Source organism: Maniola hyperantus, chromosome 23 (assembly GCF_902806685.2).
Source record: "Maniola hyperantus chromosome 23, iAphHyp1.2, whole genome shotgun sequence".
Lineage (NCBI taxonomy): Eukaryota > Metazoa > Arthropoda > Insecta > Lepidoptera > Nymphalidae > Maniola > Maniola hyperantus.
The window spans coordinates 8,238,643-8,251,284 of record NC_048558.1 but is presented as its reverse complement, the minus strand read 5'-3'; the positions used below and the strand labels follow the sequence as shown (position 1 = coordinate 8,251,284).

At 37.8% G+C, this 12,642-nt stretch overlaps 1 protein-coding gene across 1 annotated transcript in view; it reads left to right on the top strand.

Annotated features, from left to right (window-relative positions):
• LOC138403955 (uncharacterized) overlaps nucleotides 1–3,643 on the top strand; it is a 34,343-nt gene extending 30,700 nt beyond the window's left edge. Inside the window, exon 16 of the mRNA XM_069506328.1 lies at nucleotides 3,531–3,643. Within this exon, the coding sequence (XP_069362429.1) occupies nucleotides 3,531–3,643 (113 nt within the window). The remainder of the gene's footprint in view (nucleotides 1–3,530) is intronic.
• Nucleotides 3,644–12,642: the final 8,999 nt, after the last annotated feature.

Sequence of the window (12,642 nt, the reverse complement as noted above, 5' to 3'; positions counted from 1 at the left end):
GGTAGGTACCATTGTACCAACAATTGAGATTGTTGACATTATTATTAATTTACTTAAATAATATTATTTGCAACATGTATTGACGGTTTACCTATTATTGTTTTACTACATTAATTAATGCCATACTATATTGATGATTTACATATTATTTCACATAATTTCTATAGACAACTGTATTTTAAATCCAGCCATATCCTGTCAATCCTAGTATGTTGTCAGTATTTACTTTACAATAAATAATTAGTCATATGTATCGATAATTTACATAATATTATTTTTCGTATTGTCACATTCCTAGATATTAAATTGGACAACAATAAAGAATATAAGATACTACTAAATCATAACCTTTCGGGCTGGGTAACATTGACGTTGTATCCTGTCACGGCATAACGATTCTGTTCAAAATATTACTACAAATATTTATTGTAGACTCCAAGTTTATGATTGGGTCAATTTTGTCATAATAATTTGGATATATTTTTATCCTGATATGACACGCGCATAAGCTTGTTAGTTTAATAAAACTGGTGGGAAATAAAGGAGATGAACTTGGTTCCATCCAAGTTTGGGCGCCAGCGCTGAACAAAGTTCAATTAATATTCCTTATTTTGAAAATTCACTCAGCGGGCGATGGAGAGAGCTATGTGTGTGATCAAATCAGAAATAAGGAGATCCGTAGGAGAACTAGAGTAACCGACATAGCTCAACGGGTTGCGAAGCTGAAGTGGCAATGGGCAGGACACATAGTTCGTAAAACCGATAGACGTTGGGGTCTCAAGGTGCTGGAATGGCGACCTCGCACCGGAAGACGCTGCGTTGGAAGACCCCCCACTAGGTGGACGGACGACATCAGACGAGTCGCAGGGAGCCGCTGGATCCAGACGGCGCAGGACCGTGGCGTGTGGGGGGTCCCTACAAGAGACCTATGTCCAGCAGTGGACATCTATCGGTTGATGATGATGATTTAGAGCTCTAAAACTCTTAAGTTCGCTACTCTATACGCTCTTGCTATCGAAGTAGGTATGTGACTCATAAGTAAAAATTAAATTTAAGCCTCAATAGTTCAACGGGTAGAGGAGTGGACTGAAAACCGAAAGGTCGACGGTTCAAACCCCGCCCGTTGCACTATTGTCGTACCTACTCCTAGCACAAGCTTGACGCTTAGTTGGAGAGGAAAGGGGAATATTAGTCATTTAACATGGCTAATATTCTTTAAAAAAAAACTGTCTGTTTATAGAAGTACCGGAATCCGAGTATACCAAAAGCCGGAGTATCTGGCCCTTGAAGATTTAGTTGCATACAGCGATGAGGCGAAGAGGGATTACATACTTTATGAGGTTTGGGGAGAGGGGAATAGTTCGACATGGTATGATGAACAGGCAACTCTGAAGCACTTCAATGACAACTTTCAGGTAATCCATACTAATACTATAAATTCGAAAGTGTCTGTCTGTCTGTCTGCTAGCTGTTCACGGCTCAACCGTTCGACCGATTTTAACGAAATTTGGTACAGAGATAGTTTGCATCCCGGAGAAGGACATACTCGTAGGCTACTTTTTATCCCGGAAAATTGAAGAGTTCCCACAGGATTTTCAAAAACCTAAATCCACACGGACGAAATCGCGGATCTCCGACGCTCTGACCACTGAGCTACAGCCCGCTTGCTGCCAGTGAGGAAATTTCTGATAGGTATGTATGTTCCCTCAGTACTGAAGCGACTGTTTATGCCATCTAGTACCGACACCTTTTTGCAGTAATCTATATATAAAAAAGGAAAAGGTGACTGACTGACTGACTGACTGAATGACTGACTGACTGATCTATCAACGCACAGCTCAAACTACTGGACGGATTGGGTTGAAATTTGGCATGCAGATAGCTATTATGACGTAGGCATCCGCTAAGAAAGGATTTTTGAAAATTCAACCCCTAAGGGGGTGAAATAGGGGTTTCAATTTTATGTAGTTCACGCGGACGAAGTCGCGAGCGTAAGCTAGTCTAAATATATAAAAGAAAAAGGTGACTAAATGACTGACTGACTGATCTATCAACGCACAGCTCAAACTACTGGACGGATCGGGCTGGGCATGCAGGCGTGGGCATCCACTAAGAAAGGATTTTTGAAAATTCAACCCCTAAGGGAAGGTGAAATAGGGGTTTGAAATTTGTGTACTTCACGCGGACGAAGTCGTGAGCATAAGCTAGTCAGTAAGTAAATTATTTAGAAATTTCCTTGAAGTGTAGATAAAACTCTATTAAAATTATAAAATATAACTTTCAGGTAATTCAAAAAAATTATGGAATAAACGTCAGTGTGTACGGGAGTTTCATTATCATCAACCGATAGAAGTCCACTGCTGGACGTAGGTCTCTTGTAGGGACTTCCACACGCCACAGTCTTGCGCCGCCTGAATCCAGCGGCTCCCTGCGACTCGTCTGATGTCGTCCGTCCACCTAGTGGAGGATCTTCCAACGCTGCGTCTTCCGGTGTGAGGTCGCCATTCCAGCACCTTGAGACCCCAACGTCTATCGGTTGTACGAACTATGTGCCCTGCCCATTGCCACTTCGGCTTCGCAACCCGTTGAGCTATGTCGGTTACTCCAGTTCTCCTACGGATCTCCTTATTTCTGATTTGATCACGTAGAGAAACTCCGAGCATAGCTCTCTCCGTCGCCCGCTGAGTGACTCTGAGCTTTCTTATGAGGCCCATAGTTAGCGACCATGTCTCGGATGTACGGGACCAAGTACGGGAGTTTAGGATTTTAATAATACCGTGGGAACTCTTTGAATTTCCGGGATAAAAGGTTGCATGTGTCACTTTGTCCATGCCTTTACCAACCAACAAACAAACACAATTTCGTATTTATAGGTTCCTAGTGATTATTTCGCCTGCAACGTGTCTATGTGAATATAAGTTTTTCAAAACACTGACGCTCTTTGTTTTCCTGGAATATATTAAAAGTATCCAGCATGAAGAATTCAAGCTATTACATTGCATAAATCAACAATGCAAGTCTGTGCCAAATCAATTCAACAGCTGGTCATGCTGTTGAGCCTTGGAAAGGTATCAGGCAGACACACTTTTGCGCTAATAAATGTTTTGATATTAAAATCCATACTTAATATTATAAATGCGAAAGTGTGTCTGTCTGCTAGCCTTTCACGGCCCATCCGTTCAACCGATTTTGACGAAATTTGGTACAGCGATAGCTTGCATCCCGGGGAAGGACATAGGCTACTTTTTATCCCGGAAAATCAAAGAGTTCCCACGGGATTTTTAAAAACCTAAATCCACGTGGACGAAGTCGCGAGCATCCTCTAGTGAATAATAATTTGCAATCAAAAATAACGATTTACATCATTTATCCAAATTTATAAAATTATTGCTAAACTTTTAAATCTTCTGTAAGTTTAATTTAAATATATATTCAATTCAGTAATTTACACATTCAATGGAACCAAAATCTAGTATGTATATGAGATTTTCTTCTTTTAAGATATATCCTAAATCTGATTTTTTTTTCAGATCATCATAGAAGGGATTTACGTGGACGGTCCATTGTATTATATGATAGTAATAGACAATGTTGCCATACGTCAGGGGAGTCAGTGTACTACTACTGCGATCCCGACAACTAGCACCTCAACAACAACATCGACAACAACAATAACAATGCCACGGCTGACAACAACAACAACCTTTCCACCGACAACAACGCAACGATTACGTGGCGGTAACGGTATAATTTAGCTATTATCACCCAATCCCATCGTCAGCCTACTACTGAGCACAGGTCTTCTCTCACTCAGATTGAGAAGAATTTAGGCCATAGTCCACCACACTGGCCAAGCGCTGATTGGCAGTATTAAGTCACGCAATTTGCAAGCCCCACTAGAGCCTATGGTAGACATCGGAGACTTAATTCTTCATCTTCTTGTTAGTTCTTGGAATACCTCGTGGTTGTATTTAAAATTATTTGCACAATAGATACTTTATAATAAATATAACACCGCTAGATGACGCCCGTGTCATATCCAAATAAAAATATATCCAAAATTATTATGCTAAAATTGACCCAATCATAAACTTGGAGTCTAAAATAAATATTTGTAGTAATATTTTAAACAGAATAGTTATTTCGCGACAGGATATCAACGTCAATGTTACTTCCAACCCGAAAGATTATGATATTTTAATAGTGTCTTATATTCTTTACTGTTGTCCAATTTAATATATTCTAGGAATGTGACAATACGAAAAATAATATTATTTAAATTATCAATAGGTACATTTCACTGATTATTTATTGTAAAGTAAATACTGACAACATACTAGGATTGACAGGATATTGCTGGATTTAAAATACAGTTGTCATAGAAATTATGTGAAATAATATGTAAACCATCAATATATTATGTCATTAATTAATGTAGTGTTCCAAAAGTATAGGGATGGTCTTCAATAATAGTCAGTTTCCAATTTCACTTCACTGTATTTTTAAGCATAGCTTGCGCCTTCGACTTAATTCTCACAATTGACCGCCATTTTTATTAAACCTACGCTTTTTATACTAATTTGACAGGATAGCAAAACTGATATATTTTAAAGGTTGGTACTATTTAACTTCCGGTATTTTACAAATTGCAAAGTGATTGAACTAAATGGTACTTCCTGTGACGTCACAAATCATTAAATATGTTGATTCAAATAGTTAACAATTAAATATGACTCATAGTCCATTCTCGCCAGATATAAATAACAATCAATCCATTGTATAAGTCTGGATGCCTCATGATGATGCCAGCCATGGAGATGTGGTTTTTGACATTCGGCCATCCTGGAAAGGCCGTGTCTCACGGCACTCAGATAACATCCCCGCTTTCGCACCATCAGTCACCTGACAAAAGAGAAATACCGGACAGTATTCACTTGATTGATACTTAATTTTATTACAAATATGTACATATTAATAGCATATACCATATAAAATATTCAGTTGATTTATTAAGTTATCACCTACTTCTAATCAAAATTGTTATTAATGTTCCTCTTTTAATCATTACTTTAAATGTTTTGCTATAGTATTTAGGTAATAAATAAAGGTAACATTTGATTACCAGTAGGTGGGTGTTTGAAATTGATGAAATGTAAAAGATTTCGTTGTATCTGCAATCCAAAATTGTAGGTAGGTACTTGTCTATCCAGATAAGTTTATAACAGCTGACGTCATGACTCATGAGACCATTTTATTAAAGTGGCGCAGTACGCTCGACCTAACCTGTTTGCTTTTCACTTGACATTGTATGAGAAAGGTGAGAGGCACGATGATTTTTACTTAAATGGTAAATTAAAACTGTTGGTTAACTAGTGTAAACTAAGCCTAACATGTTTTTGGCTGTAAAAGGCTTGTAGCCAGAGCCGAAAAACGGTGTTTAAAATGTGTTTTGGCAATCTGTTGTCCTCTCTCTCTCTTGCGATCTCTTCTCTCGCTCTCTTGACTACACTAGCCGCTCTCCGTTGTACTCACTAAAATGTTCCTTACAAATTAAATCTCTTTCGATCAATATATTCCCTTTTTATTTCTGTATAAAGGTACGGACAGACGTGCTCATTACTAGCACGAAAGCATGCTTTTATTGAGCAAGTGCTCATTAGTAGCACGTGTGTCATGTAATGAGCATGCTTATTTCGAGCATGCTCAAAAATCAACCGACGTTTGATTTTCGAGCATGCTACCTGAGGCGCGGGTAGAAGGGGGCGTGCTCCGAGCGCGTCTGAACAGGGTTTGCTTATTAGCATGTACTCAGTACAACATACAACATATAACTCTACAGTTTATTTAAGCATGCTTATTGCTGGCAAATGTGAACAGTTGCATGAGCATGCTAACATTAAGCTAGCATAAAAGCACGCTTTTTTTTAGCACGTCTGTCCGTACCTTTACCCTTCAGGTTATCGGTCCCAGTGACGCGAGTGCTGCTGAAAATTAACTTTATTTGTGGCGGCGCACGGCTGCGCATACGACGAAAAAATGGCATCATCCATGCACATTTCCATAGAAAAATTAAAAGGAATAGAAAACTACAATTCCTGGAAATTCCACATGAGGATGTTGCTTATCCATGAGTAATTATGGGATTGCATCGAAAGAGACGATGGGGAAAAGGACATGAAAAGACAACTCAAAGCGTTGGCACGGATTTCGTTATCAGTACAGCCGGCAGCAATTCCACATATTCGAAATGCAACAACGGCGTACGAGGCGTGGCGTAATCTTCAAAAGGCCTATGAAGATAAAGGTTTGTGTCGTAGATTAGGATTATTACGCACACTATTTGCTGTAAAATTAAACGAGAGCCAAAGCATGGAGGCGTACGTCAACAAAATTACCGAGATCTCTCAACAATTAACGGAGATCGGATCGGGGCTTGAAGACGACTTCGTAGCTGTCATCATGCTGAGTGGACTTTCAACAGACTATGATCCTCTCATAATGGCATTAGAAAACTCAAACGTCAAACTTTGCAGTGACATAGTCAAAGGAAAATTGCTTCAAGAAAACCTGCGTAGGGATGAAAATAGTGGTGGGTCAGCTGCTGCATTAGTTACTAAGAAGGTATTTAAATGTTTCCGTTGTAAAAAGCCGAACCATTTTTCCCGGGATTGTCCATTAAATAAGAAGAAAACAGAGACAGGCAAGCGTAAGGAAGCGGAAAAGAGCACAGATAAGTCTCTTGTCACAGCACTCTCCGTGAAACTTCAAAGTGATGTTTGGTGCGTAGATAGTGGATGCACTAATCATATGTGCAATAATCAATCAGTGATGTCAGATTATGTGTCTAAGAGTCCAATCGAAGTGTGTGTTGCGAATGGTGAAAAAGTGTTTGCGTCGGGGTATGGCAATGTCAAAGTACAGATGCAAAATTGTATTAAGCAAATATAAAATGTATTCTTTGTACCTAAATTGTCAACTAACCTATTATCTGTTAGCGCAATGACCAAGAAAGGATTTGAGGTACATTTTAATGAAAAAATCTGCAAAATTGTTCATAAAAATAACGTAGTTGCAACTGCAACACAAACTAATGGTATTTATATACTCGATACCTTAATTAAGAAAAATGTATGTAATGTTGCATCAGATAACGCTGTTATGTCACCTCTAGGGGTAGATAGGGAGAATTTTGTAGACTGTTCACAGATAAAGGACCCATTTAACGCTGACAACGTGGCACTAAGTGGAACTGGAACTGATGGTTTGGATAGCCAACTTTCAGCGTCCAGCGTCTCACAAGAGACCTGGCACAAGCGTCTCGGACACTTAAATTCTCGCAGCATGAATTTAATGAAAAAAGGTATGGTAATTGGCATTAATTATAATGATAGCAATTATAAAACTTGTGTTGCATGTATAGAAGGCAAGCAAACAAGGACACCCTTTCCGTCAAAATCGTATAGCAGGGCAAAGGAGGTCCTAGGGCTCATACACACTGACTTGTGTGGACCCTTGCAGAAGTCCTTCGGTGGAGCCAAGTACTTTATGGTGCTGATTGATGACTTTTCAAGAAAAACTTTTGTATATTTCCTACAATATAAAAATGAAGCTTTTCAGTATTTCAAAGATTTCAAAGCTCTTGTAGAAAATCAGACTGGCGCTAAGATTAAAGTTTTAAGAAGTGACGGAGGAGGTGAATATGTGAATAATGAATTTCAGAGGTTCCTGAAAGCTAGTGGAATACAGCATCAAACTACTGTACCCTATTCTCCACAGCAGAACGGTGTGGCCGAGCGAGCAAACCGAACCATAATGGAGAAGGCTCGGTGTATGCTCTTAGATGCTGGCTTGGACCAGAGATATTGGGCGGAGGCTGTCAATACGGCAGTATACCTAAAGAACAGAAGTCCAACCAAGGCCGTGATGGGAGCGACTCCTGAAGAAAAGTGGAGCAACAAGAAAGTAAATGTAAGTCATCTACGTGTTTTTGGCTGTCAAGCTTTTAATCATATAGTAAACTGTAAAAAGCTTGATAAGAGATGCAAGAAGCTAATTTTTGTAGGATACTGTGAAGATAGTAAAGGATATAGGCTAATTGATCCTGCGAACCCTACAAAAATTATAAAAGCTAAAAATTACAAAAATTATATTAAGAAATGTGAGGTTCATAGAGGAAAATTTTCAAAATGACTTGTCAAATGATGAAAATTTTGAACAACAAAATTTTGTTATTTATCCTGAGAATGATGTCAATTCCAATTTGTCAGAATCATCTAATGAAAATGAGGAGAGTAGGAAGCCTGATGACAGGTCGGAGGTATCCAAGGGGGTTTATTCCCAAAACAGTCATCGTAGACAAACTGTGTTTTCATTGGCAGATTCTGATCAAAGTCTCTCTGAAACATTCATGGAAACAGATGACCCGTCCGATCCAACATATGTTCCAGGAAGCTCAACGCTCGAGATGGCAGAGTCTGACAGCTATGATTCAGATATGCCCGAGCTCGCCAACTTGAGCTGCGCGAGACAGGGCGTCGACAGCGACGAGCCTGCCACCGTGCACGAGGCGCTGAGTGGCGATGAAGCTGAGCAATGGAAGAAGGCTATGGCAGATGAGTATCAATCTTTTTGTAAAAACAAATGTTGGACACTGGTCGAGAAACCAAAGAACCAGAAAGCAGTTCAATGCAAGTGGGTCTTTAAGAAGAAAAAGGGACTGAATGGAGAGGTTCTGCGTTACAAGGCTCGTCTGGTGGCAAAAGGTTACACACAGAAGTATGGAATCGACTATCACGAAACGTTTTCGCCTGTGGTAAGATATTCTACCATAAGGATGCTTTTAGCACTTGCAGCTGAGTATAATATGGATATAGACCATATGGACGTGACCACAGCTTTCTTGAATGGCGACTTACAAGAAAATGTGTTCATGGAACAACCAGAGAATTTTAAAATAAAAGGTAAAGAAAATATGGTATATAAATTAAATAAAGCAATATACGGACTTAAGCAAGCCGCTAAGTCGTGGTATGAGAAGATAAACAATGTTCTAACACAAAAATTGAACTTCAAGAAACTAAGTTCTGAACCTTGTGTTTATGTCAAGAGTATCAGAGGTAATTTGATAATAATAACATTGTATGTTGATGATATTTTGATCTTTTCATCCTGTTCTAAGGAAGACAAAGACAGTTTAAAACAAGAACTCATGGAAGAATTTGAAATGAAAGATTTTGGTCCCGTTAATCACATACTAGGTATGCATATTTGTAAACAAGATGGAACAATAACTATCGATCAGAATTCTTACATAAAGAATATTTTAGAAAAATTCAAAATGGAAAACTGTAAACCTGTCAAGACACCAATGGAAACCGGATTAAAGCTTGACAAAATTGAGGGAGAGTCAGGTAAATATGACTATAGAAATTTAATTGGTTGCTTGATGTATGTTGCAGTATGCACGCGCCCTGATATAGCGCATGTGGTCAGCGTGCTGAGCCAGTTCAACAACTGTCACGGTGAGGTACACTGGAAGGCAGCCAAGCGTGTCTTACGCTATTTGAAAGGTACGCTTGACTATTGCCTAATTTTCAAAAAGAGTGGTTTAAAGGTCACTTCTTTTGTGGATGCAGACTGGGCAGGTAATACAATTGATAGAAGATCTTATACAGGGTACGTATTTAAAATTGTTTCTAATGTTGTTTCCTGGGAAAGCCGTAAACAAAGAACTGTTGCTCTCAGTAGCACAGAGGCGGAATATATGGCCTTATCTGATGCTTGCAAAGAATCATTGTTTGTTCGTACTTTTCTAACTGAATGTCTTGGTAGTAAAGTTATTGATATTGTGATGTATAATGATAATCAATCAGCTCAGAAATTGTGTAATAATTCGCTATTTCATTCTAGAACTAAGCATATAGATGTGCGACACCACTTTATACGACAAGTTGTGAACGAAGGTATCTTAAGTATAAAGTATTGTCCCACTGATGATATGATAGCAGACATATTAACTAAAGGTCTTTGTATATCTAAATTTACTAAATTTGTTAGTAGTCTTAGTTTGATGGAATGTAATTAGGTTTAGTTTAAGGGAGAGTGTTGATTAACTAGTGTAAACTAAGCCTAACATGTTTTTGGCTGTAAAAGGCTTGTAGCCAGAGCCGAAAAACGGTGTTTAAAATGTGTTTTGGCAATCTGTTGTCCTCTCTCTCTCTTGCGATCTCTTCTCTCGCTCTCTTGACTACACTAGCCGCTCTCCGTTGTACTCACTAAAATGTTCCTTACAAATTAAATCTCTTTCGATCAATATATTCCCTTTTTATTTCTGTATAACCCTTCAAAAACTACCTGACTATTCATAAGCACTTTTAAAAAGTTTACATGAATATAAAACATTCTATTCTATTCTATTCTATTCTTATATTTTATTGTAATGTAATTACTTGCCTTTTAAAGTTTACTTGTGTTAGTTTATTGAAGTTAAGTTTATTGAATTAGACAATATTTGACTCATCCGATGTCACGCGATCTGTGGCGGGAGCCATCTTGAATAGATTTGTATAAATACCGGTGTTTTAAGGTTTTTAAGCCAGTCTTGTTCCGACTCGAGACTCAAGGACTATTAAATACTTTTGTGTTTAGGTCGATATCTTGATTAAGTGGTTACAATAGCAATTGTGCCCAAATCAAGTTAATATTGGAGTTAGGTTATAATAAAGATTAAATCTCTCGATTAGCCTCTACGCGTTGTGATCTATATCCACGTGCAAGCTTTATGAGGGAACATTTTAATAACTTATAAAATTAGTTAAATTTAACCTGCATTTCTGACTTACGCTTAAACTTGTTATAACCATGTACCAAATATGTTTTAGATATTATGTAATGTTGTAATGCTTTTAAAAGATGTGTGTTGTGTAGTTTGTTTGCACTTTCTTCTACACAACTAAACACCTTTGAAAACGGGTGGTAGATTCATTTTAATATGAAATAGACCTATGCTGAGAAATACAACAAAATACAGATAGGTCTATAAAGATTAAAGTATTAAAGGTCTTTCAATAAATGATTAATTGTTATTTTACCCTCTTTTGCTAATTATTTTATACATTGAGATAAAAGTCAACATTAGGTTATTAGCTTCTAATTATTATAGAAGCCAGTTTAAATGATTAGGATTCTTACTTTTAAATAATACAGCAGATGCTTTGCTTGATTTTAATAATTTAATATTTTGGCTTTACCTGACAAAATTTACAACTACCTACATTTTAAAATAATTGATAGGTGATAACTTTCATTGGTAATCATTAGATTTTATTACTCATCACTAATAAAGTCCACTGTCTAACGTTCTAAATCTCTCACCCGCGACTACGCTTAGATTTAGGATTTTTAAGTATCCCGTGGAAATTCTTTAACTTTTTTAGACAAAAAGAAGCCTATACCCGTCTCTAGGATTCCAGCAACATCTGTAAACTTTTTTTTTAATGAATCTAATTACTATATAAATCATGCCCGTAAATATACATCATCTGTAAACTGTGTCCGCGACTTAATCCAGGTGGATTTAGATTTTCTAAAAATCCTGTGGTAACTTTTCGATTTCCGGAATAGGTTATAGGATTGGCTAGGGATGCAAGCTATCTCTGTACCAAATTTCATCTAAATTAGTTCAGTTATAACCACATCAGTTAAATTATATAAAAGGAAAAGGTGACTGACTGACTGACTGACTGACTGATTGATCTATCAACGCACGGCTCAAACTACTGGACGGGTCGGGCTGAAAGGCATGCAGATAACTTTTATGACGTAGGCATCCGCTAAGAAAGGATTTTTGAAAATTCGACCCCTAAGGGGGTGAAATAGGGGTTTGACATTTTGTGTAGTCAACGCGGACAGAGTCGTGAGCAATAAGCTAGTAATATATAAAAGGACACGCTGAGTGACAGACTGACTGACTGATCTATCAACGCACAGCTCAAACCACTGGATAGATCGCGCTTGGCATGCAGATAGCTATTATGACGTAGGCGTCCGATAAGAAAGGATTTTTGAAAATTCAAACCCTAAGGGGGTGAAATATGGATTTGGAATTTTCGTAGTTCACGCCGACGAAGTCGCGAGTAATATCTATACAAAGACAACCTATGGTGATGGTGAATCCATCAATTGAGAATTGATTTTGTAGTACATTTTGATATTGATTTACTTATAGAAGTGTTCATTTATTTACAGGTTTGGATTCAGGAAATATCCAATTGATGTCTATAATTGCTATCCTGGGGATGTTGACAACTGTCTTCATCCTCGCGACTGTGCTCGCGCGGCAACGTGGCACATACAAATTAAATGCCCTGCGTGCGAACATTGTGGACACATCTCATAATGTTGAGTACGAAACAAAACCACCTGAGGTGCGATTTTCAACTAATGATGGAGATAAAGTCATCATAAATTGCAATTAGTCCAGTCAACAAAATAATCACAATTAGGAAATAGATTTTTTTAGACGTTATTTTTTTTAACGTAAGGTGACATTTCAATTGTACGCAAACGTTGCGTAACTGAACAGATAGTATATGCCCTCTTGTTTGTTGCAAAAACTCTTTAAAAGTGTTAAATTGAAAAATG